Raw genomic sequence first — 19,512 nt, 5'->3', positions numbered from 1 at the left:
TGACTTATCCGTCGAGATTATTGCGGGGCTTATCCACCCCTCTATGAATTTAGATGATTTTTAGCGTCTAATTGTGCTAAAGCCGTAAGAAACCGAACTGATAGCTAGAGCTTCAAACATATAATTGTCCGTTGTTCGGCGCATCGATGTTCTTATCATATAACAAATAAACGTGATAACATCGATTGTTCTTCTTTTCGAGGTAGGCATATCCTCTCATTATACTTTATCTTCTTTCTTTGTTTCTTTGGTTCGCAAAGTCTTCATTCATCAATCATGCTCGCAAGAAATATCAAAAGCTCTAGAAGCTTTCAGACAATTAATCGTTGTTCTTCGATTGCTTCTTACAAATGTGAAGCTTCAATACGTCTACCCCGCACCAGCACATTGGGTAGCGCCATCACATCAAGTACAGGAAATAGATGCAACATGGCCACAATTGCAAGCTTTAAAATTCCAAAGGTGGTGAACGAGCCAAATGTAAGTTCTGTCCAGAAAATAGAAGTTCTAGTTTCGTTTCAGAAGAGCAACGGGAATGCTAATGCATGATATAGCATCATTATGCTAAGGGATCCGCACAACGCGATGGACTTTATAAGGCATTGGAGAGATTGGAAAGCAAGGCTCCTTTGGAAGTCCCTTTGGTAGTCGGAGGTAAAGAGGTCAGTCTTGGTCGTTTTTCACAGTCTAGTAAATGAAGCTAACAATAATTACAGATTAAAACCTCTTCCGTCTCCAACCAGCTCAACCCAGCCGATCATTCCTCAAAAGTTGCAACCTATTCAAATGCCTCCCCATCCGATGTTTCCTCCGCAATCGATGCTGCCCTCGCCGCAAAACCCGAGTGGGAATCTCTTCCTTTTGCAGACCGAGCCGCTATATTCCTAAAGGCCGCAGATCTTATCTCTGGCAAATATAGATATGAAATTATGGCTGCTACAATGCTGGGACAAGGAAAGAATGCTTGGCAAGCTGAGATCGATTCTGCTGCAGAGTTGGCAGATTTCCTCAGATTCAACGTTCAATATGCCGAAGAATTGTATGCGCAACAACCCGAACATCATTCACCTGGTGTCTGGAATAGACTCGAGTACAGACCTTTGGAGGGATTCGTCTACGCTGTTACTCCATTCAATTTCACCGCAATTGCGGGTAACTTGCCAGGTGCACCAGCTTTGATGGGAAATGTTGTGGTTTGGAAACCATCTGATTCCGCCATTGCTTCAAATTGGTTATTGTACAACATTTTGCTCGAGGCTGGCCTCCCTAAGAATGTTATTCAATTCGTGCCAGGAAACCCCGTCGAAGTTACCAAGGTTGTTTTGGAACATAAGCAATTGGCTGCTCTTCACTACACCGGAAGTACCAGTGTATTCAGAAAGCTCTATGGATCAATCGCAAACGGCGTTGCCGAGGGTAGATATCAAGGATATCCAAGAATTGTAGGGGAGACTGGAGGAAAGAACTTCCATCTTATTCACTCTTCAGCTGATGTAGAGAATGCTGCTCTCAACACTGTTCGTGGCGCTTTCGAGTACCAAGGTCAGAAGTGCAGTGCTACATCAAGAGCATATGTTCCCAGATCCATCTGGCCTCAATTCAAGGAAAAGCTGGTTGAAGAAACATCCAAACTTTCGATCGGATCTCCAAAGGATCCAAAGAACTTTATCGGCCCAGTCATTCACGAACCATCATTCAAGAAACTCTCAGGAGTCATCGACAACGCCAAATCCGACACTGAGCTCGAACTTCTTGTAGGAGGCAAGCACGATAACTCAACCGGTTATTATATCCATCCAACTATCTACCAAACCACCAACCCCAGACACCCTCTTCTCTCTACTGAGCTTTTCGGTCCAGTCCTTACAATATACGTCTATGATGACTCCTCGGCTCCAGCTGAAGCTTTCGAGTCGGTTTGCAAGCTCGTTGATACTACATCTGAGTATGGACTTACTGGCGCAGTTTTCGCGACCGATAGAGCCGCGATTAGATATGCGGAAGAAGCATTGAGAAATTCGGCAGGTAATTTCTATGTCAACTGCAAGAGTACCGGCGCTGTGGTTGGACAACAACCTTTTGGAGGTGCAAGAGCTAGTGGAACAAACGATAAAGCCGGAAGTATGAATCTATTGGGTAGATTCGTCAGCGTGAGAGCATTGAAGGAAGAGTTTGTTGCCATTGGAAGTGTTGAATACCCAAGTAATGAGGTTTAGAGGTGATGATAAAAGTTGGTGATCATTGCAGTATCCGATGCGACGAGGAATGATTAAATTTATATGAGATGACGACATGAACGGAAGAGATGATCATCTCATGGAAATCGGTTAAATGGATTTGGCAAGCGATTTTCTTTGGACCTGTTACATGACATGCACAAATGCATCTTTCAGGCTTTGTATTTAGGGCGAAATTTTAATGTATATGAAAATACCAAGTTGAGATTTTAGAAGACACAATGAGATCAATATATTGATTGCTACTCAGCTCACAGGGTATTATGGTGTTGTTCAAGTCACTCTTAGAATCCCGGAATAAGAATGCGATTTTGGAAACACTTATCATCAATAGTTGGTTTGAAATCACATCCATCTAGGAGAAGTTCAGGTGTAACATCTTCTCATATAAGCCACCATCACTACTTCACACAGAGTATATTGAATATCTCCCTTTCCACAATGAATCTGTTGATCTTGTTCGTCAATAGAGATACTGTAACAAATGGTGTACTTTTCAAACTATTTCTCATTTCATTTCTTCTCAATTTGTCTAATCTTACGAACATCTAACTTTACTCATTTCTTCTTTTCCATTCTTCTTCCCAAAGTTCATTGAGAACTTATTCTTCGTTCTCAGATCACAATGATATCATTCGTGTCTCCATTATCCAGTCCCAGCAATCATCCACCTCGCTAACCAAAACTCCAATGCCAAAACCAACCCATCTATATGTAGATACCAACGCGAACCACCGGATATCTTTTCTTTCTACATCCGACGTCTTTTGACCCCGCCCCGTATTTTCAACTATTCGTCTCTATCGCCCATCTCATCCTCCGGTCTCCCATTTCTCCTTTAAAGACCAATCAATCCCCTCTCTCGTCTGACTGTAAGCAAACTAGTACTAATCTTAAAGCTCATTCTTGCCTCAAAAACATAAGTCTGTGGCCAACTATGCAACTTGAGTAGTTTCTCTTCACAATCGAGTACTTTTTCCGTCCGATACTCTATTAATTTACCATCGGAAACCTTTCCTTCCGAAACTGTATCTCCCGCTGGGGACAAATCTTTCTCATGCCAAGAGCAACACGCTAATTCGTAGTAGGCGGAAGGAAGAGTCCAGTCATCTCTGAGAGCACCACGTGCATGCCTGGTATATGTTAGTTATGGCGTTCAAAATGAACACAGATATGAAGAAGATAAATACCTTTCAGAATCCACAATCCCCCCTGTCAAGATCTTCCTCGCCTCCTCATACCTCCCCATGTTTCTCATCACACATCCACGTAGCAAAAGATGAATAGCCTTATCATCCTCATCCTCATTACATTTCTCCGGACACGTCATTCTATCCTCCTCGAGAAGATCTAAACATTTCTGCAATTCAACATTTCCACTCTTCTTGACTCCATTCCAGAAGTATATCATTTCAACAAAAGGACTAGGTCCAATTGCATCTACAAGATCTGCATTCCATGTTTTGGCTCTTTGTTCCCACTTACCCACTTTGCTTACTATGTAGATATCAAAAGGTAGTTGCTTAGCCATGACTTTTTGTTTGCCTGCTAGGGGTGGAGCTTTCAGGAGAAATTCGGTAGCTTTTTTCTTATGGATCTTAGCTGCTGTAGGATCGCTGACTCGGGTATTGCGATAGAGTTCGACATATGAAGCACCAGCCATATAGTGGTATAACGTTGGACTCCAAGCACTCTGCTCGCTGCAGTTCATCCATGCCGTCGCCGACTTTTGATATTCGTGGAAGAATAAGGTAGTGAGAGCCATCTCAAATGTATTGATCATAGCAATTTGTTTCATCTTACTTTTAGAGTTCTCTTCCAGAATTTCAAGTGCACCTTTCAAATCTTGGTTGTAAGACAACATGCGAGCTTCCTCCAATTTCCACAACCTAGAATCAGGGTGTCGAGTTTTCATTTCAGCTAGAAGCGCCTGGCATTTCTTTTTTGGATATCCCGTAAGATTTTCGTCAGCTCCTGCATCGGTAGGTAAAATATCACAGAATCCAACCAATCCATTATAATATCCAAGTAGAGCAAGAGCAGCAATGGCACTGTTGAAATTTTGATATCTTGTCGCTTGCCATAGGAGTCTGGTTCCACGCTCTCGATCTCCTTTGAATCCGACAATGTACAATATTTTGTTGAAAATTGGATTTTCGATCATAGAGAAAACAAGAAGTAAAAGGCCGCAACACAATCGAACTCCAGAATGGATGAAAATATCTGTACGGTTGGTGAACACTTTTTCTGCAAGCGCCGGGTCGATATCATAAGGGTTCGTAACCGAGGGAGGTGAAGGTGGTCTCGAGACGTCCGGAAATGAAGCATTGTTTTCGTCCATCTTTTCATCGAGGTCTCCTACAGAGAGATTTGCCGTTTGATGTGCAATATCATCCACAGTAACTGCTGGCAAAGTACTCTTTCGGCTCGGAGGTCTAGAAGTGAGTGAAGTCGTACTCGAACTCGAACTCGCCATCTTCTCCAAGTATTTGTTTTCAATCTCCAATATCCCATCCAGTGTGAGATACGCCTTTCTCAGTTTGTAAAAACCCTTGACTGCTTCTGTGATACTTCCGCTGAGAACGGCAGTGATCGCACTCGTCAATTGAGCCCTATCGTGAATTGTATCAGCACCAATTCTCCACATCTCATTGGAAATAATACTTACACAGAATAACACAACAGATACTCTGTACCCTGTGGGTATATGTTTGATTGGAAAGCCGTGGATTCCTTCTGAGCTTTCTTCATATCCTCCCAACTTTTATTCTCGGCTTCTAGTAAGATTACCGCAGCTTCCTTGAGTAAATCTTTCTCTACCCCCATCATCGCAGATAAGAATCCGGATATTCCTCTTCCTAAATGATGGTATGAAGAATCGTTTTTCTTCAATAATTTGTCTGCTTCATCGATGTCATCGTTCAACAATTTTAACATCGCAGCCTCGACATCCCTTAGATGCTGTTCCTCGTCTTCTCCAACCATTGTAGGTGCTGCCTTTACGGCGGATCTGAACCACCTGCTCATCTTGGCTGTTCTACTATATTTGTTTTTGCGCGTGTATAATATGCGGTTTTGTTTTCGTGTATGATGTGTGAAGGTCTCGCGACCTTAGGTGACTGTTATTCTGGCCAGGGGATCATGGGTTCTGTATCTGGAAAGATGAAGAGGTTTATAAAGTTCGTTAACATTCAATCCTGCCAAAGACAGTTATTAATGTCCAAGATAAATCTCAAGAAGTGGTCAAACCGGAGGGCCTCGGATATGGTCAATCCTGTTGGTGAAACGACGTTGATGTATTGAAAGTTCGAAAACCTGGCGCTCGGAGAATGCGGGGCAGTGAATTGGGGCAAGTATGGTGATGATGGTGATGTTAATAGTTTCACATACACGTATAACAAGGTAATAAGACAATCAGAAGAAAAGTCAAGGAAGAAAAAGCAAAGAGATCCTTCTTATAATAGTCCAGATCAACTGAAATCTCAGTCACAATATCAAATCACATTCAACGAAAAGAAAGGAGAAGATGAGAAACAAAAATGTGAAAATTAACTCCGTAGCTTACTTTTCAAGCTTCGCATTTCGTATTTATGACCATCTGTGAGTGAACTTGGAGGCAGCCGTCATCTATCCATTTTTGTTCTGGTTAAAGTACCTCCGAGTACCTGGATTGTCGAGGCTGTGCTATGTACGTAGTAATTGTTGGATCCATTGGAAAAGCTCAGGCCTAGAAGAGGCGGCGGAACAGCAAAGCGGCAAGGGTCTTTAAGGTATGGAGCACAAACTGACTAAGCTTTATTGGTCCTTAGCTTATCTAATCTACCAGGCCAGGGATTTCTTGCGAGCTTGCCTTATGCGAATTCACTCTGCTGTACAGTGCAAGACTCCAAACCACATTTCGCATCGCAAATCCATACCCATACAATTCAACCTTCGCACAGAACGAATACGATATCACATTATCATTTCTCCCATCCTCAACCTACGAATTTAACCTCCCAAATCTAAACCACCCATCATGTCCGCAGCACCAACCTCTGGCGCCGCCCCAACCACAAAGGCCACCAGCGCCGATAAATCATCCGCCGATGCGTCGAAAGATCAAAAGCCTGTTACCACATTAGAGGAAGATGATGAGTTTGAGGACTTCCCAGTTGAGAGTAGGTTTGTCTTTTAATCTATATTTGGTATTGGCGGCGATCTGAATGCGGTTCAAGTGATGATTACCAATAGAGTCAAGCACTGAAGTGAGCCGTGTAAAAAGCGGTTTCCTAATTGATGACCACAATTGCGTTATGGTGTCTGATGAATCTTAAAGTCTGAGGATTTGGTAAATGAGCTATGGATGATGCACGACATGGGGGGAGAGACTAGCTTCCCGAGCTTGCTCGCAGAGCATACTGCTGCCGGGATACAGATTTGAAACTGCGGAGATATGCGTCTGCATTCTACAGCCAGCTCCTTCTGTATCTCAAATACGCTCTCCGTTTCCATGCATCGAGGAAGGGCCAGTATCATACAAGAACAATATCTTCACACTTACACATTTAGAACTGACATGTTTACCCCTCTAGACTGGAGCCAAGAAGACACAGAAGTACCCGGCGACAACACACATTTGTGGGAAGAGAGCTGGGATGACGATGATACTTCGGAGGATTTCTCCGCGCAGTTGAAGTATGTATTACCATGCCACACCCTGATTCTCCTCGGTCTATGTTACACCTACCAGCTATGCCACGTCCATTCACGCAGTCTGTTGCTACACATACAATGTCCAAATACTAACCATGTTTGATTCATAGGGAAGAATTGAAGAAAGTCGAAGCAAACAAGAAGAGATGAGCAGGAAAAATATTTGGTTCCATGGGTGATACACATTCAATCGGGAGTTCAAGGGCATGACATTATATCACATACAGCACATCACAGTAGAAATTACTAGAAGATGATAAGCATACAATGGAGATGATCATGATATGCATTTCTCTATAATAATGTTTTTTTGTTATTCATTTCGTCATTCCAAATATCCCTTCGTGAATCGAGCTATCATATACTGTCTCCGAATCCAACGAATTTTCCTATAATCATAGATTGGACTTATTTGAACGGTCTGATATCCCATCAGAACCGAACCATTCTACAAGCGTGACCTCCAAATTTACTTACTCGACAAAGCAGAAACACCTGGGAGATCTTTGCCCTCGAGCAATTCCAAAGAAGCTCCACCACCAGTTGAAACGTGGCTAAGCTTGCTCTCAACTCCATACTTGGCAGCCACAGTAGCGGTGTCACCACCACCAATAATAACAATCTTTCCGTTCTGAGCAGCATCGACGGCAGCATCAAGAGTAGCCTTGGTACCCTTGGCGAAAGCCTCAAATTCGAAGACTCCTGGTGGACCGTTCCAGAGGATGGTCTTGGACTCATCAATAGCTTTCTTGTAGAGCTCGATACTCTTTTCTCCACAGTCAAGTCCCATCCATCCATCTGGGATACCCTCCTCATCAGTAGCAGTGCCAGTGTTGGCATCCTTAGCAAAGTTATCGGCGGTAATGTAATCAACTGGGAGAACAAGCTCAACGTTGTTCTTCTTAGCCTTCTCGACGAGATCCTTAACGGTCTTGCTTCCAGCTTCGTCAAAAAGAGAGTTACCAATCTTAACGCCCTCCAATGTCTTCTTGAATGTGAATGCCATACCACCACAAACTATGAGCTTGTTGACTTTGCCGAGGAGGTTATCGATCAATTGGATCTTGTCGGAAACCTTAGCTCCTCCGAGAATGGCCAAGAATGGTCGTTGAGGGTTCTCCAAAGCCTTGGCGAAGTACTCGAGTTCCTTCTTCATGAGGAATCCAGATGCCTTTTGTGGAAGATCAACACCGACCATGGAGCTGTGAGCTCTGTGGGCAGTTCCGAAAGCATCGTCTTGAAGCCATTAATTAGCCTATGTCTCTTTTGAATGCCCAAAATGAAGCTTGACATCAAAACTCCAAAATCCGCGATAAATTCGAGGAAAAAAATGACTCACTGATGAAAATATCTCCCAAAGCAGTCAACCCCTTTCTGAACTCCTCCACCCTCTCCTTATCAGCCTTGACCTTCTTTCCCTCTGCATCCTTCGAGCTTCCCTCCTCCTCAGCGTGGAATCTCAAGTTCTCAAGTAACACAACTTGTCCTCCAGTTGCCTTGTTGACAATTTCCTCAACTTCCTTTCCTACACAATCTGGTGCCATCTCGACCTTCTTTCCGCCCAAAAGCTTCTCGAGCTCTGGGACGACGGGCTTCAAAGAATATTTAGCGTTGACCTTTCCATCGGGACGTCCCAAGTGAGACATGAGGATAACGGCTTTGGCACCATTGTCGATGGCATATTTGATGGTTGGAACTGCGCCTGCAATACGTTGGTTGTTGGTAATTTTCTTGTCGGAGTCGAGAGGGACGTTGAAATCGACCTAGTGGGTAGGCAGTTAGTTAGCTAGTTGACTTAGTTTGGATGCCATTTTAGTATGTAGAACGCGGCTTTTTAATCTTCCAGTGATTCTTGAACATTAAAAGTATGACTTATACTTAATACAGTGTGACACTAGGATTATGTGATGGAGATTCAACGACAGGTAAGAACTGTAAACATACTCTGATCAAAACTCTCTTGTCCTTGACATCAACGTCAGTGATAGAAAGCTTGTTTGAAAGAGACATCTTCTTATAGTAATAGAGTCAAAGTATTGAGTGACAGCTAGATAAAAGAAGATCCGGAATGAGCTTCTTATAGTTTTGATTGCAAAGGTAGTATTGATTTAGAAATTGGTTGAGAAGAAACAAAAGCTTAAAACAAAAGGGACGTGAGTTGAGATTTGATGGAATGCCCCTCTATCATGGTGGGGTGGTTTTCTTGGGTCCTCCCCTCGGCAGCTTGTCGGGAGTATCCGTGACCTCTTCGTATCAGATTCCAAGGAATCTAAGCCATCACTTCATTGTCTATTGAATATGGTTGAATGTGAAATCCAAGCTGTGAAGCTTTCTGAGACGCTGGTATCTGCTTGGATGTTTGAATGGCGAGGCGTTTGCGATTTCTATCAAGGTGCCCTCTATATATACCTAGGTATTCCGTCAAGCTTGTTTGCTCACATAGGGTAGAGAGGTGGAATAAGGAGCAAGTGCCAGCCAATAGTTCCAGATTTCAGACAAAATGATTATTGCTAATAGATTTGTACTTATGTAGAATCAATACGATATGTATATCTGTGGTCTATAAAGAAATCGTGATATTCGCCTCCAAAAATCCAGGCGCCAAACGCCATTTGAATATTCCAACCAGATATGAAAATGAAACTCGTAGATATATTGTCCAGTGTGACCTATCCAGACCAAAATTCATAGACCTAGAACTCCACCCCTTGCCAATGCCGCTGATTCCGAGTTGTCCGTCGTTCCTTCCTTTTCGATACTCGGGTCTAGAGTTACAATAATCTGATGTTTGGTGATACCGGGGCTGATCGAACTTCCAAAGCATCTTCAGCTGCATTCGATAAGGAGAGATAAGCTGTCCATGCAATACCAACGGTCGAAACGAATGGCTATTAAAATCGTTAACGTTAAGTACTAGGAGGAAAGATTTTGTTTTGGGGAAGACCTACCAATTGGAACTGAATTGGCATAAGACGGAAGTTGATGATTTGTACCAAAGGCCAAACCATAAAATTAGCCTTTAGTGTTGGAAGATACATATCTCTTAGCTTTTGAGCCACTGCTCTCTTGCCGCCACCTTCTGCAACGGTCATGACGATAAAGAAATTGGCGATACCTATGAAAATTTAGTTATCATGCCTCTAATGATACCGAAGGACATTTCATACCGACTGGTGCGAAGACCAATTGATCCATCGCAACCATCTTCATTGCTGGTCCAAAAGCACTTGATTTTGTGATTGGAAATGCTTTTGATAGGAACTGGAACCATTTAAACTGTACAGGCGCCATCGCGAATCCATACGCCATGAATCGAGTCAAGCGCTCGAAATCAAAAGGTGGTGGCAGAATCTTGGAATCAGGAATAAGATCACGATCGTTGAACGGATTTTTCCTATCGAGTTCGTGGATTTCTATCGCCAATGAATCATCCTTCCTTAATCCTCCTTGTTTTCGCACAGCGGACTGTCTGATTGCTGTTATAGATTGTGCCACTGTGTCAGCTATGCCACCCAGTACTGCGTTTGTCACCATCATGGTGAGTACTGGACGGGCAGCATAGTAACTATTGAATTTTGCAGTAAGTCTCCCGACCATTGTGAGTTCGATGATGAAGATGATTGTGTGGATGAGAGGCTGCGATTGCAAATTTGTGTTAGCATCTGAAAGGTGGAAATTGGTTCCGGCCTAAAATCACTAGGCAATCAAGGACAAAAGTAGAGACTGAATCAAATGGAAGGTGCGCAAGACTTACGACTCTGCCGTAAATGTATTTGCTGTTTGCTGTCCGCATAAAGCGTCGCCTTTGGATTTCGAACGGTAGAGGCATGATTGCGTGAGGGCGGCGAGTATGCAACAGAAATAAATGGGTTGTGAATTGGACGGTGGGTTCCTTAGGAATTATGACGACAGAGACAAAGACAAGATCGATGATCTTCTAGTTTCCGATAGGATTACTCGTACTACGAAATAAGCCTTGATATTGTTCGCTTTCGTTAGATTCTCTCCAACCAAACCAAAAGGAAGAAAATAAATAATTTAAAAAACAAATAGATGACTCTGAAATGCGACAATGTAGAATAAGAATACTTGGAAATCGATTATGGAGGATGACTGAGGTGAAAGAGGGGGAAAGGATTGTTGCCGTTCCCCGAAACCATTGAGCCACTCCTTCACCAGCAATAATGAAGGTTAGTTTCAGTTACGAAATCATTCGCTAGCATTCAATAAATTCATGCGTTGATCTTTTTCAAGACTTGATGTCAAATAGATTGCAATGAGTACAGATTTACTTAATGCGTAACTTGAAGAAAATGCATTATTGCTTTATTCCCTTCGCCTTCGAATTCATATGCTTTATGACAGGCTGGGAAAGCGTTCGACAGTTTCTGTTACCTACTAGGTAGGTAGGTAGGTATCCAAGGTTACTAGGTGGTTGTATTAATAAAAATCTTCGAGAGCGATGGTTTGTACGCCGGTAGAGTAGAAATCATCGCAATCTAACATTTTTCGTTTAGGTAAGAGTCGGTCCCCGCACTTTTTCGCGCGGAGTAGATTAAAATGCGGTGTTTTCCTCGCGAAGATTGTTCGGGGGTTCGAGTTTTCTATTTGATATTTTGGGCATCGAAGATTTACGATAGGAATCTCTCCTTCCTATGCTTTCAGGTAGACACTACGAATCTTGCCTTGAGCTACACCAGTCAAGCTTTCCAGACGCTCTAGTGAGCTAGTCCTCTACGGAATGTTCATTCTCGTCAGTACTAAAGCACGTCCTAAATGATTGAAGTCTTTCCATGTGAATATTTTCGCATTTGTTGGAAAACGGATGCTAATAATGGTATCTGTTATGTCAACCTAATAGCGTTCTCAATCTTATATTCCGTTTCCTATCGTCTTCCATCTAAGAGCAACCTTGGCCAGTATTATACGCAAATTCAGTAAACCATCTCCAAAGCAAATTCAACCTGTTCCAACCCAGCCTATATTTGCACCTAACGTCTCAAACGCCACAGCTATTCTTGAAAATCAAAGATTCTACCCCTTCACCGTGTTCTAACACTTAAACTGTGCGTAACAATCATAGGTACCATCTTTCTCAATTGCACACCACCAACCCGGATTTCCACCATCCGTACCACCAACTCCATAATGACCGCCTGCATAATCAAAACTTGGAGATGCTGTAGGACTATTACCTATCATCACAACTCCATAAGGCAATTGCGATGCCAAAAAGAATGTCTTATACAAAGGAATGTTAGTTGTTCCACCGATAACATTGCAGGATGGGTTGAAGATCCAGGCATCTTGAACGAGGGGTCTAGTGGGGAAGTTAGATTTAGTGGCAAGTTGACAAATTCCGGGTGATTGCATGTTGCAGACAGGTGGGTTTGGTGGACCGGGAGAAGATGGTGGAGAGGTAGGAGCGGATGTTTTGGTTGAGGTTGTAGAGGGGGTTGTGGACACTGGAGGAGGCTTGGAAGTGGTGGAAGGTGGCTTGGAAGTGGTGGAGGGTGGTAGAGAGGAGCCCGGGACCGAAGAGGGGGTGCAAGGAGATTGTCGGCGATTGTGGCGGCGAGCTTCAACTACATTATCGCTTGAGAGGAAGAGCAAGACGCCGAGAAGGGCGACAAAGTGCTTCAAGTGCTGCATCTTTCTGTTTCTGTTCAGCAAAATTCTTTCGTCGTATAAGTTTACTCTCACTATACCTTTTGTCTTAATACCTGTTATTGTACTCTTTTGAGAGTTCAGAAGTCTAACTGTATGGTGGTTGCTGAGTCTTGCTTCTCGTACTGCTCTATTGAATGTCGCAAGTGCCGTGGGTTTTGAAAAGATAGTCGAAGATCAATTGTAACGAAAGCTTCTTGTCTTGATTCTTCAAATCGTTTTGGTGACTCTCGAAATAACCATAAAGTCCCAAATCGGATTGTTGATTCTTTCAAAGGGAAATTTCTTGTATTTCGCGTCCGGAAGTACTTCGTTGAAAGTTGCAAATACCGCGAGACTTAATTTTTCCTACGGACGGAAGTGAATGTCAAGAGAGGAAAAGAATTTAATTACAGTAGAAAAAGGTAATGATTTTCATCCGGTATGTCAAAAAATAAATTCAGTCTGGTTGTAGAGGTTTATAGGTAAAAAAAAATTATTCATTCTAGACAATTTTTCTGAACAAATGCTCATGTCCCATGTCATCGTCTTATGACCTCGCGCTAGTGTCTCCAAGCTTCATTGAGATCATTACTGAACTCTATTGAATCATTCTTCGTCCGAATTCGGTAATATCTTCATTTTGGGAAGGAATTCTCGGTGTTATTGCATAATGGTATGTTTTAATGTATCGTGGAATGCTACAAAAAGTTTTGTATCAAGCCGAATGATAAGTGTAATTGTGTTCATGTGGTTTTTTTTAACTTTGGAGTTTCTGCCATTCTTTTTCTCTTGTGTCTCAGCACCTACATCGGGTATCGTATTGCAATATTCACATGACCAAGAATGAAAACCAAAAGCTAATAGAAGTAAATTTGGGTGACCAGCGTTCTATAACACCAAAGAAAGCAGAAGTTTAATAATTGACGGCCATTCAAAGCTTTGTGATCACCATATAAAATAACCCAGCCCCTCTTCATACACGCATCACTATTGATCACTACATCCACATGTCCTCTCAGAAGCCGGTAACGACACGCGGTACATATATCTCAAAACTCTTGGGGATCTCAGCCATCTTTACTTCATTTGTTGAACCCTTGTCGTCGATTCGAAGACGCGTTCTGTATTGGTTGCAGCTCAACATTGATCGTAGGAGTATCCGAGGTACCATCACAATCTGTGGTACCCAATACCATTGCAGCCACCGTCCCAACAGCTTGTACAGTTTGCAAAATATTGTTCGAGTCGGTCGAATTGGCGGGTGAGGGCTCAGAAGTTTCGTCGGACTTGACTTCGACTGTGGGTGTTCGTGCAGCGAGTAGCTCAGCAAGCTGGTGCACTGCACGTGAAGCAGTTAGTAAAGCACATCATAGAGGGATTGGTAGTACTTGCAATCATCTGTTCTAAGCGGTTGTCGATATTTTCTCCAGATATACGTGAGACTCACGAAGACCATGGTGATTCTATATACTACGGTTGCGATGACATCCGGGCTCCAAGTAGCCTGAATAGGTAAGGGTGGCATGTTGTGGAAGGATGGGTCCCTGGTCGGTTGGAAAAATGGTATTCGCTGCGATTGATGTTTCAACAGGTCTGGTGAAAGATTTGCTCTTTCGAAGCTACGGATAACAACGATTGTGTGGCGAATAGCAGCGGTAAATAACGGAGTCTTTCTATCTAGAGGTGTCTATCAAGAGAGAAATATGAGGGTGAAGGGGTTGGAACCAGATCTTGCAGCTTTGCCAGTCGGAGTTGTATAGAAATTATGTCTTGTGAATGCTATTCGAAAGGTAAGAAGGAAAGAGGATTTCATCTGCAATATATATGCACCACGATCCTCGACCTAGTCGAAGCATAGATATTGGCAAATTGAAGATACCACTGCATCGCCATGCCTTTTGAGCAGAGGCATAAAACTCATTGACATCCGTGTGTTGACAGAGTAAAAATACTGTTGCGTCGCCATTCACGCCGGCCAAAGCCACTATCTGTTAGGATTGAGCATTGTGGAAGATTGATAACTTTTGCGTCGCCATGTATTTGAGCAGAACCAGAAGCCACTTAGAGCAGGGTTCATCTGAACTAAACGCAATTGATTGCAACAATTAAAGGCGATGCCATTTTTAGTATGTTGGGTCACTCGATAATCAATCCACTTCTGCTTGAAAGGCGACGCTTTTTAAAATTGCGAGTCAAAAGAGACCTAAAACTGTGGCAAAATTCTAGATACCGAAGTACGGGAATTGCGAGTCAAAAGAGACTTAAAACTGTGGCAGAATTCTAGATACCGAAGTGCGGAGGATCTGGGTTTGGGTCTGGCTGGAACTCTGCGGCACGAGATGGTGGATTAATGGTTTGGGCTGGCGATGCATTTCCCAATTTACAGACAGGGGCCGAGAAGATGTCAATCAATGATTCGCTATCTGCCCGTAGCTCAGGGTGAAAAAAAGAAAAGGAAAATAAAGTCAAAAGGTACGTCGTAGAAAAAGGTGATTTTCGGCTAGTGATATTTAAGATTGAGGGGATTGATGCAAACACGAGGGCTGGCGATGCAGTTCAAAGGGCCCGTCAACACTCCAAACATGCCTACCATCATTCACACAGCACACGTAAAAACAGGAACGACGCAACCTTTCAAACACTAACAGCATACCTAAATTCATTATTGTTACGGAGCCACAACGCCATCGTACTTTTCCTCCTGAATCATCGTTGTGTAATCCGGATTTACGAGTTTAAAATTCAAATTTTACCTGGGTCCCTATCCCAACACCGTCTTTTTGATTCTAAAATGTGAAGCCATTCTAGATAGATTTAATTTTACTCTAGAAACGAAGCAGTATTCCCTGGGTATGTTGGTCCGATAATGTTACAAGAACTTTCGAACATTCGAGATACCAAATTCATGCATCATCTAGAAATTGATGTATCAGTGACGAGTAAGGTAGCCGGGCACCCACCAGGGCGATGTACCAATCATCAGAAATACGATGCTGCATCGCCTATTCCTTGAAAATTGAGAGACGGACAGGATATATGACGACACACCTTAGAATCCTGAAAGCTCTCAGGGTACCAATGAGGTTTGCATCGCCTTTTCGATTGCTTCGGGCGATTGTGGAAAACGCAAGTTTTCTAAATCCTGGCGATGCAAATATTGGATGCATGGGTTACAGGTAAGCGCCTATCAAAGACCACAAACTTCAGCTCAATGTACCCTGCATGATGCAACATCACACACAACATAGCCCATTCGAGCATTCAAGGCAAAAAGCGCGTCTTGGCTCCTATGTGCTGTGTCCAGACTGGTCATGACGGCCCGCCATAATGCGATGCATTTCAAAAAGCCAAGGCGATGCATGTATAGGAACCTAGGTCTCAATTGATAAAAACAAAGCAATTCTCCAAGAAATTTGAAATCGATTTCGTATCAGCCAACTGAACATCATGGACGAAGATAACACCAAGAATCACCAGAGAAGCATTTTCGAACAAGCTGCTGCAACGCAGTTCCTGTTAGAACGTTACAAAAGCTACAAGACACACGAATTACTTATGCCCCTGGGCCAAACATTGGAAGCATTGGAGACATTGAATAGCATGAATGTTCCGAATAGCTTGGATGTTCGGCTTAACTTGAATGCTCTGATAAGAATGAGGGACGAATTCAATGTCATCATGAATGTGTTAACCGAAAAGGCGATCGCAGCTTTCGATAAAAAATACAGCTCCCTCCAAGCAGTCGCTAACTCGGCGTCAATACATTCACAGAATATCAATCAGTCTCGGGGATCCAAGAAAGCGCCGGGGCTACAGATGTCTGGGATCACAGATCTGACTCTTGATAGCAGTGAAGGCTGCGAAGACATTGGCGTGAGAAATGCCAGTGAAAAGTCCAGCAACTCGGTTGACTATTCCATACCTCATGATGTTGCACAAAGTACAACTATCACCGCACTACCACAAAGCATTCAGAGGCCTGGACATTCATCGATCAATCAATATATAGGCGAGAAGCCTGTACTTGACGGAAATGGCTCAACAGGCCCAGAGCTTGCCATTCAGTATGCTGAAACCCAAATTCAAACCGCAAACTCAACTCTCAAGGCTCCATTTGATACTCGGCCTTTATGTTCCGCACCTCAAGGGATCTCACTTCAAACAAAATCTGGCTCTGAGACGGTGTCTAGCTCCACGGCAGCTAGAAGGAGAGGCGATCCCCACCGGTGCAATGTTTGTTCCAAGACATTCACAAGGGGGACCACGCTTCGTGAACACGAACGGAGTCATACAAATGAGAGACCTTATCAATGTAGCACCTGCAAAAAGGATTTCTCGAGACACAAAGACTGTCGTCGCCATGAGCTCTCGCATGCGAAAGCTAAGAAATTTCTATGTGGTGGTTGGAATCGAAATGAAGTGTTCGGTACGGCTAGAGGTATAGAACTTGGATGTGGCAGGAGCTTCACAAGAATGGATGCGGCCAAAGCACATTGGAATTCACTGAGAGGCTCTGAATGCTTGAGGCCAATGTTTGGGATAGCAAAAGAGATTTCTGTAGAGCGGGAGCACTTTGATGATAACAAATGTTCTTGCGGCCTTGAATTTGAAAGTATAGATGAGCTGAAAATACACCTTGATGTTTCTTTCCAGTCAAGTTGTTTGAGACATGACATCATGGAGCTGGCGGAATCCATTGAAAAGAAGGATTATAAAGACCGGTAACAAACGAAGCAAGTCGCCAAGATCGGAATCTCGCATTGCAAAGATACGGATGAGAGATTTGCCACATCAGAGCATCGTGTTTGAGAATAATTGTGAAGTCAGTTAGACATTGGAAGTTTGGGGTTATATTGGCATTTTAAATTTGGATAGAGGGCAGGCTCTGGTAGGAGAAGTGTTGTTTAGTCGGAAGCTCCCATGAATCAAGGACGAGTGAAATTATCAGCAGGATTTTGATTATAGTAGGGGGTCCATAAATTTTCAGGGGGTTTCACATATGGGAATACTAGGTACATTATCATTTCATTGATGAAGTTAAATTGGGACATTGAAACATGATTTCAATTAAATGAACATTGAGAATCGGTGAATCACTGTCACATTCAAAAAGCATAGATGTGCTGATCGAAAGTGTCTGTAAATATAGATGCTTTGTCCTGATTTCACCATATATTTATCTTGCTTCCCCAACATCTCTCTCATCCTCCTGTCCGCTGGCCATTCACACAATTCTCCTAAACGGATTTGACTTTATCGATACGACTGTCTAATGTTCGAATCTATCATCATCAACCAGGGTAACCTTTCCTCAGCTCTTCCTTGCTTCGCTTGGCTCACCTCCACCAATAGCCCACTTCTAGAGCACGAGGTCCTTTTACTTTAGCATCTTTTGAAGATGCTCGAGAGTAGCAAGAGATCGTGCCCCTCTCCCAACCGACTTCACATAAATTTGCTTCAGCTTATCCACCGACGTGATTCTAGCCTGCGGGATCCTAAACCCGTAGTTCGTAACAGAATGTCCTGGGTTCTCCACACATCTGATGATCTCGTCGATACAAAAATCACGACTCTCAAGCTTCTTCTTTTGTTGCAAGGTAGCGTGCTGCTCAACCATGGTTTCTGCTAGTAAGTGTGGCAATTGCCTTACTGTTGATGCCATTGTGGTGTGCTTCTGACTACAAATACACGGTTCATCCCGTGCAATCCATAAAGTGCTGATCTCTCGAAGCGATGATGTTATCCAACGGAGACCTCGATTGTTCCTGCGAGGGCCATTGTGCACTTTCATACACACTATGGCAGATTTGATAGAATCCAAATTATTTTTAACACCCCTGTTGAAATTTCGTGTGCTTGAGCGGAGCATTATTAGAGCGTTCAGGTTGTTGAAATAAAATGTATCCGGAGCACGACGATGGTCTATAGCCATGTAGATAGGTGCGCCGCCTATTTCGCGGCCAAATACTGGGCGGTAGTATTTCAATCCTACTTCTCTAGCATCTCCGCAGGTGTGGAGAAGGCTTGGAATCTGATAATAGGCCACGAGTGATGTGATTTCAGTGTCGGTGGAGACGCTATTTCTGTGAATGTATGCGGGACCTCGATGGTATTGATTGACTTGCGATTGTTCATTGATAAGGTGGACTTTGGTATCTATCGTAATGATTTGCGCATCAATGTCTGCAGCAGCCATCTTCCATATTTCGAGCTGAAGTTCTTTGGGAAGCCATCGAAACATATAAAACTGATCTGTGGGAGTTTCACGTCGCTTCAGGGCCTGATATTGAGTCAATGATTTGTGCAAAGCAATTTACAATACTCAATACACAAGCAAAAGAGCGAAGCTATTGACAAATCGCACTCCAAGCTCGGATGAGTCTGACCCTTCCAGCTTCGAAGATCTTATGTTGGAGTGTGATGCATTCTGTCCGTCACACGATAGGGTAATACGTACTTTAGAGTTTATAGGTTCTTGTTGAACAACAAGATCTGAGTTCTCAGAGGTGATAGGTATAGCATAGTGATGCAAATCCAGACAAATACGCTTCTTTGGGGGTGAATGATCCATTGTGTCTCCGAGATGGATGCGAGAAATGATAGTGTCAGAAAAACAGAAGTGAAGTGGATGTGAAAATAACTGTGCGAAGCTCCAGTGTCATTTAAGAATTAAGAATGGTGGCTATACAGCCCCCTCAACTTACGGTGTTGTATTGATAGCGAGTTGATACATTGTTGGTTCAAAGAATTTTCAAGAATTGAGGTGTAATAGATTGTACGGCCGGAAAGTGAATCTTTCTTCATCTATTCTGGCGACAGTATACCGTAAGACGCGATTATTAGCAACCACAACCCTGAGAGCCGTGTTAGGTCATTTTTAAAGCAATTCAGTTGATTTTGATCAACTGTATCCACTCAAGCATCAAGTATA

At 43.1% G+C, this 19,512-nt stretch overlaps 9 protein-coding genes across 9 annotated transcripts; 3 read left to right on the top strand and 6 right to left on the bottom strand.

Moving 5' to 3' along the window:
• Nucleotides 1–276: 276 nt before the first annotated feature.
• EAE97_002785 (uncharacterized protein) lies at nucleotides 277–2,487 on the top strand (the record flags this gene model as incomplete). Its single annotated transcript, XM_038873297.1, has 3 exons — nucleotides 277–480; nucleotides 555–662; nucleotides 717–2,487. 3 exons carry the CDS (start codon nucleotides 277–279, stop codon nucleotides 2,214–2,216), a joined length of 1,812 nt encoding a protein of 603 aa, XP_038736503.1. The 3' UTR covers nucleotides 2,217–2,487.
• Nucleotides 2,488–2,729: 242 nt separating this feature from the next.
• On the bottom strand, nucleotides 2,730–5,927 carry EAE97_002784 (uncharacterized protein). Its single transcript, XM_038873296.1, has 4 exons — nucleotides 5,487–5,927; nucleotides 4,906–5,434; nucleotides 3,428–4,849; nucleotides 2,730–3,370 (listed from the first exon to the last, which is right to left on the bottom strand). The coding sequence occupies exons 2-4, from the start codon at nucleotides 5,262–5,264 to the stop codon at nucleotides 3,076–3,078; spliced, it is 2,076 nt and encodes a 691-aa protein (XP_038736502.1). The 5' UTR covers nucleotides 5,265–5,434; nucleotides 5,487–5,927; the 3' UTR covers nucleotides 2,730–3,075.
• A 328-nt stretch (nucleotides 5,928–6,255) lies between these two features.
• EAE97_002783 (uncharacterized protein) lies at nucleotides 6,256–7,082 on the top strand (the record flags this gene model as incomplete). Its single annotated transcript, XM_038873295.1, has 3 exons — nucleotides 6,256–6,397; nucleotides 6,812–6,914; nucleotides 7,043–7,082. The coding sequence occupies 3 exons, from the start codon at nucleotides 6,256–6,258 to the stop codon at nucleotides 7,080–7,082; spliced, it is 285 nt and encodes a 94-aa protein (XP_038736501.1).
• Nucleotides 7,083–7,196: 114 nt separating this feature from the next.
• On the bottom strand, nucleotides 7,197–9,099 carry EAE97_002782 (uncharacterized protein). Its single transcript, XM_038873294.1, has 3 exons — nucleotides 8,877–9,099; nucleotides 8,272–8,695; nucleotides 7,197–8,168 (listed from the first exon to the last, which is right to left on the bottom strand). The coding sequence occupies exons 1-3, from the start codon at nucleotides 8,940–8,942 to the stop codon at nucleotides 7,402–7,404; spliced, it is 1,257 nt and encodes a 418-aa protein (XP_038736500.1). The 5' UTR covers nucleotides 8,943–9,099; the 3' UTR covers nucleotides 7,197–7,401.
• Nucleotides 9,100–9,419: 320 nt separating this feature from the next.
• On the bottom strand, nucleotides 9,420–11,092 carry EAE97_002781 (uncharacterized protein). The gene is made up of 4 exons (XM_038873293.1): nucleotides 10,687–11,092; nucleotides 10,100–10,568; nucleotides 9,881–10,047; nucleotides 9,420–9,820 (listed from the first exon to the last, which is right to left on the bottom strand). The coding sequence occupies exons 1-4, from the start codon at nucleotides 10,759–10,761 to the stop codon at nucleotides 9,704–9,706; spliced, it is 828 nt and encodes a 275-aa protein (XP_038736499.1). The 5' UTR covers nucleotides 10,762–11,092; the 3' UTR covers nucleotides 9,420–9,703.
• An 892-nt stretch (nucleotides 11,093–11,984) lies between these two features.
• On the bottom strand, nucleotides 11,985–12,584 carry EAE97_002780 (uncharacterized protein; the record flags this gene model as incomplete). Its single annotated transcript, XM_038873292.1, has 1 exon — nucleotides 11,985–12,584. The coding sequence occupies one exon, from the start codon at nucleotides 12,582–12,584 to the stop codon at nucleotides 11,985–11,987; it is 600 nt and encodes a 199-aa protein (XP_038736498.1).
• Nucleotides 12,585–13,663: 1,079 nt separating this feature from the next.
• EAE97_002779 (uncharacterized protein) lies at nucleotides 13,664–14,106 on the bottom strand (the record flags this gene model as incomplete). Its single annotated transcript, XM_038873291.1, has 2 exons — nucleotides 13,664–13,920; nucleotides 13,974–14,106. The coding sequence occupies 2 exons, from the start codon at nucleotides 14,104–14,106 to the stop codon at nucleotides 13,664–13,666; spliced, it is 390 nt and encodes a 129-aa protein (XP_038736497.1).
• A 1,922-nt stretch (nucleotides 14,107–16,028) lies between these two features.
• On the top strand, nucleotides 16,029–17,306 carry EAE97_002778 (uncharacterized protein; the record flags this gene model as incomplete). The annotated part of the gene is made up of 1 exon (XM_038873290.1): nucleotides 16,029–17,306. The coding sequence occupies one exon, from the start codon at nucleotides 16,029–16,031 to the stop codon at nucleotides 17,304–17,306; it is 1,278 nt and encodes a 425-aa protein (XP_038736496.1).
• A 652-nt stretch (nucleotides 17,307–17,958) lies between these two features.
• EAE97_002777 (uncharacterized protein) lies at nucleotides 17,959–19,152 on the bottom strand (the record flags this gene model as incomplete). Its single annotated transcript, XM_038873289.1, has 2 exons — nucleotides 17,959–18,861; nucleotides 19,039–19,152. 2 exons carry the CDS (start codon nucleotides 19,150–19,152, stop codon nucleotides 17,959–17,961), a joined length of 1,017 nt encoding a protein of 338 aa, XP_038736495.1.
• Nucleotides 19,153–19,512: the final 360 nt, after the last annotated feature.

Source organism: Botrytis byssoidea (genome assembly GCF_014898295.1).
Source record: "Botrytis byssoidea strain MUCL 94 chromosome Unknown BBYS_004, whole genome shotgun sequence".
NCBI lineage: Eukaryota > Fungi > Ascomycota > Leotiomycetes > Helotiales > Sclerotiniaceae > Botrytis > Botrytis byssoidea.
Note: the sequence above shows the minus strand (reverse complement) of the source record. Positions and strands in the feature narration are given on the sequence as shown.

Excerpts from the sequence above, each read along its gene's own strand:
- EAE97_002784 (XM_038873296.1), bottom strand. The coding sequence starts at position 5,264 with ATGAGCAGGTGGTTCAGATCCGCCGTAAAGGCAGCACCTACAATGGTT. Across the intron at positions 4,850-4,905 it reads TATCTGTTGTGTTATTCTGT|GGCTCAATTGACGAGTGCGA; the intron begins GTAAGTATTATT and ends AATTCACGATAG. Across the intron at positions 3,371-3,427 it reads GGGATTGTGGATTCTGAAAG|GCATGCACGTGGTGCTCTCA; the intron begins GTATTTATCTTC and ends AACATATACCAG.
- EAE97_002782 (XM_038873294.1), bottom strand. The coding sequence starts at position 8,942 with ATGTCTCTTTCAAACAAGCTTTCTATCACTGACGTTGATGTCAAGGAC. Across the intron at positions 8,696-8,876 it reads ACAAGAGAGTTTTGATCAGA|GTCGATTTCAACGTCCCTCT; the intron begins GTATGTTTACAG and ends CCTACCCACTAG. Across the intron at positions 8,169-8,271 it reads TTTGGGAGATATTTTCATCA|ACGATGCTTTCGGAACTGCC; the intron begins GTGAGTCATTTT and ends AATGGCTTCAAG.
- EAE97_002781 (XM_038873293.1), bottom strand. The coding sequence starts at position 10,761 with ATGCCTCTACCGTTCGAAATCCAAAGGCGACGCTTTATGCGGACAGCA. Across the intron at positions 10,048-10,099 it reads ATTGGTCTTCGCACCAGTCG|GTATCGCCAATTTCTTTATC; the intron begins GTATGAAATGTC and ends AAATTTTCATAG. Across the intron at positions 9,821-9,880 it reads TGCCAATTCAGTTCCAATTG|CCATTCGTTTCGACCGTTGG; the intron begins GTAGGTCTTCCC and ends CGATTTTAATAG.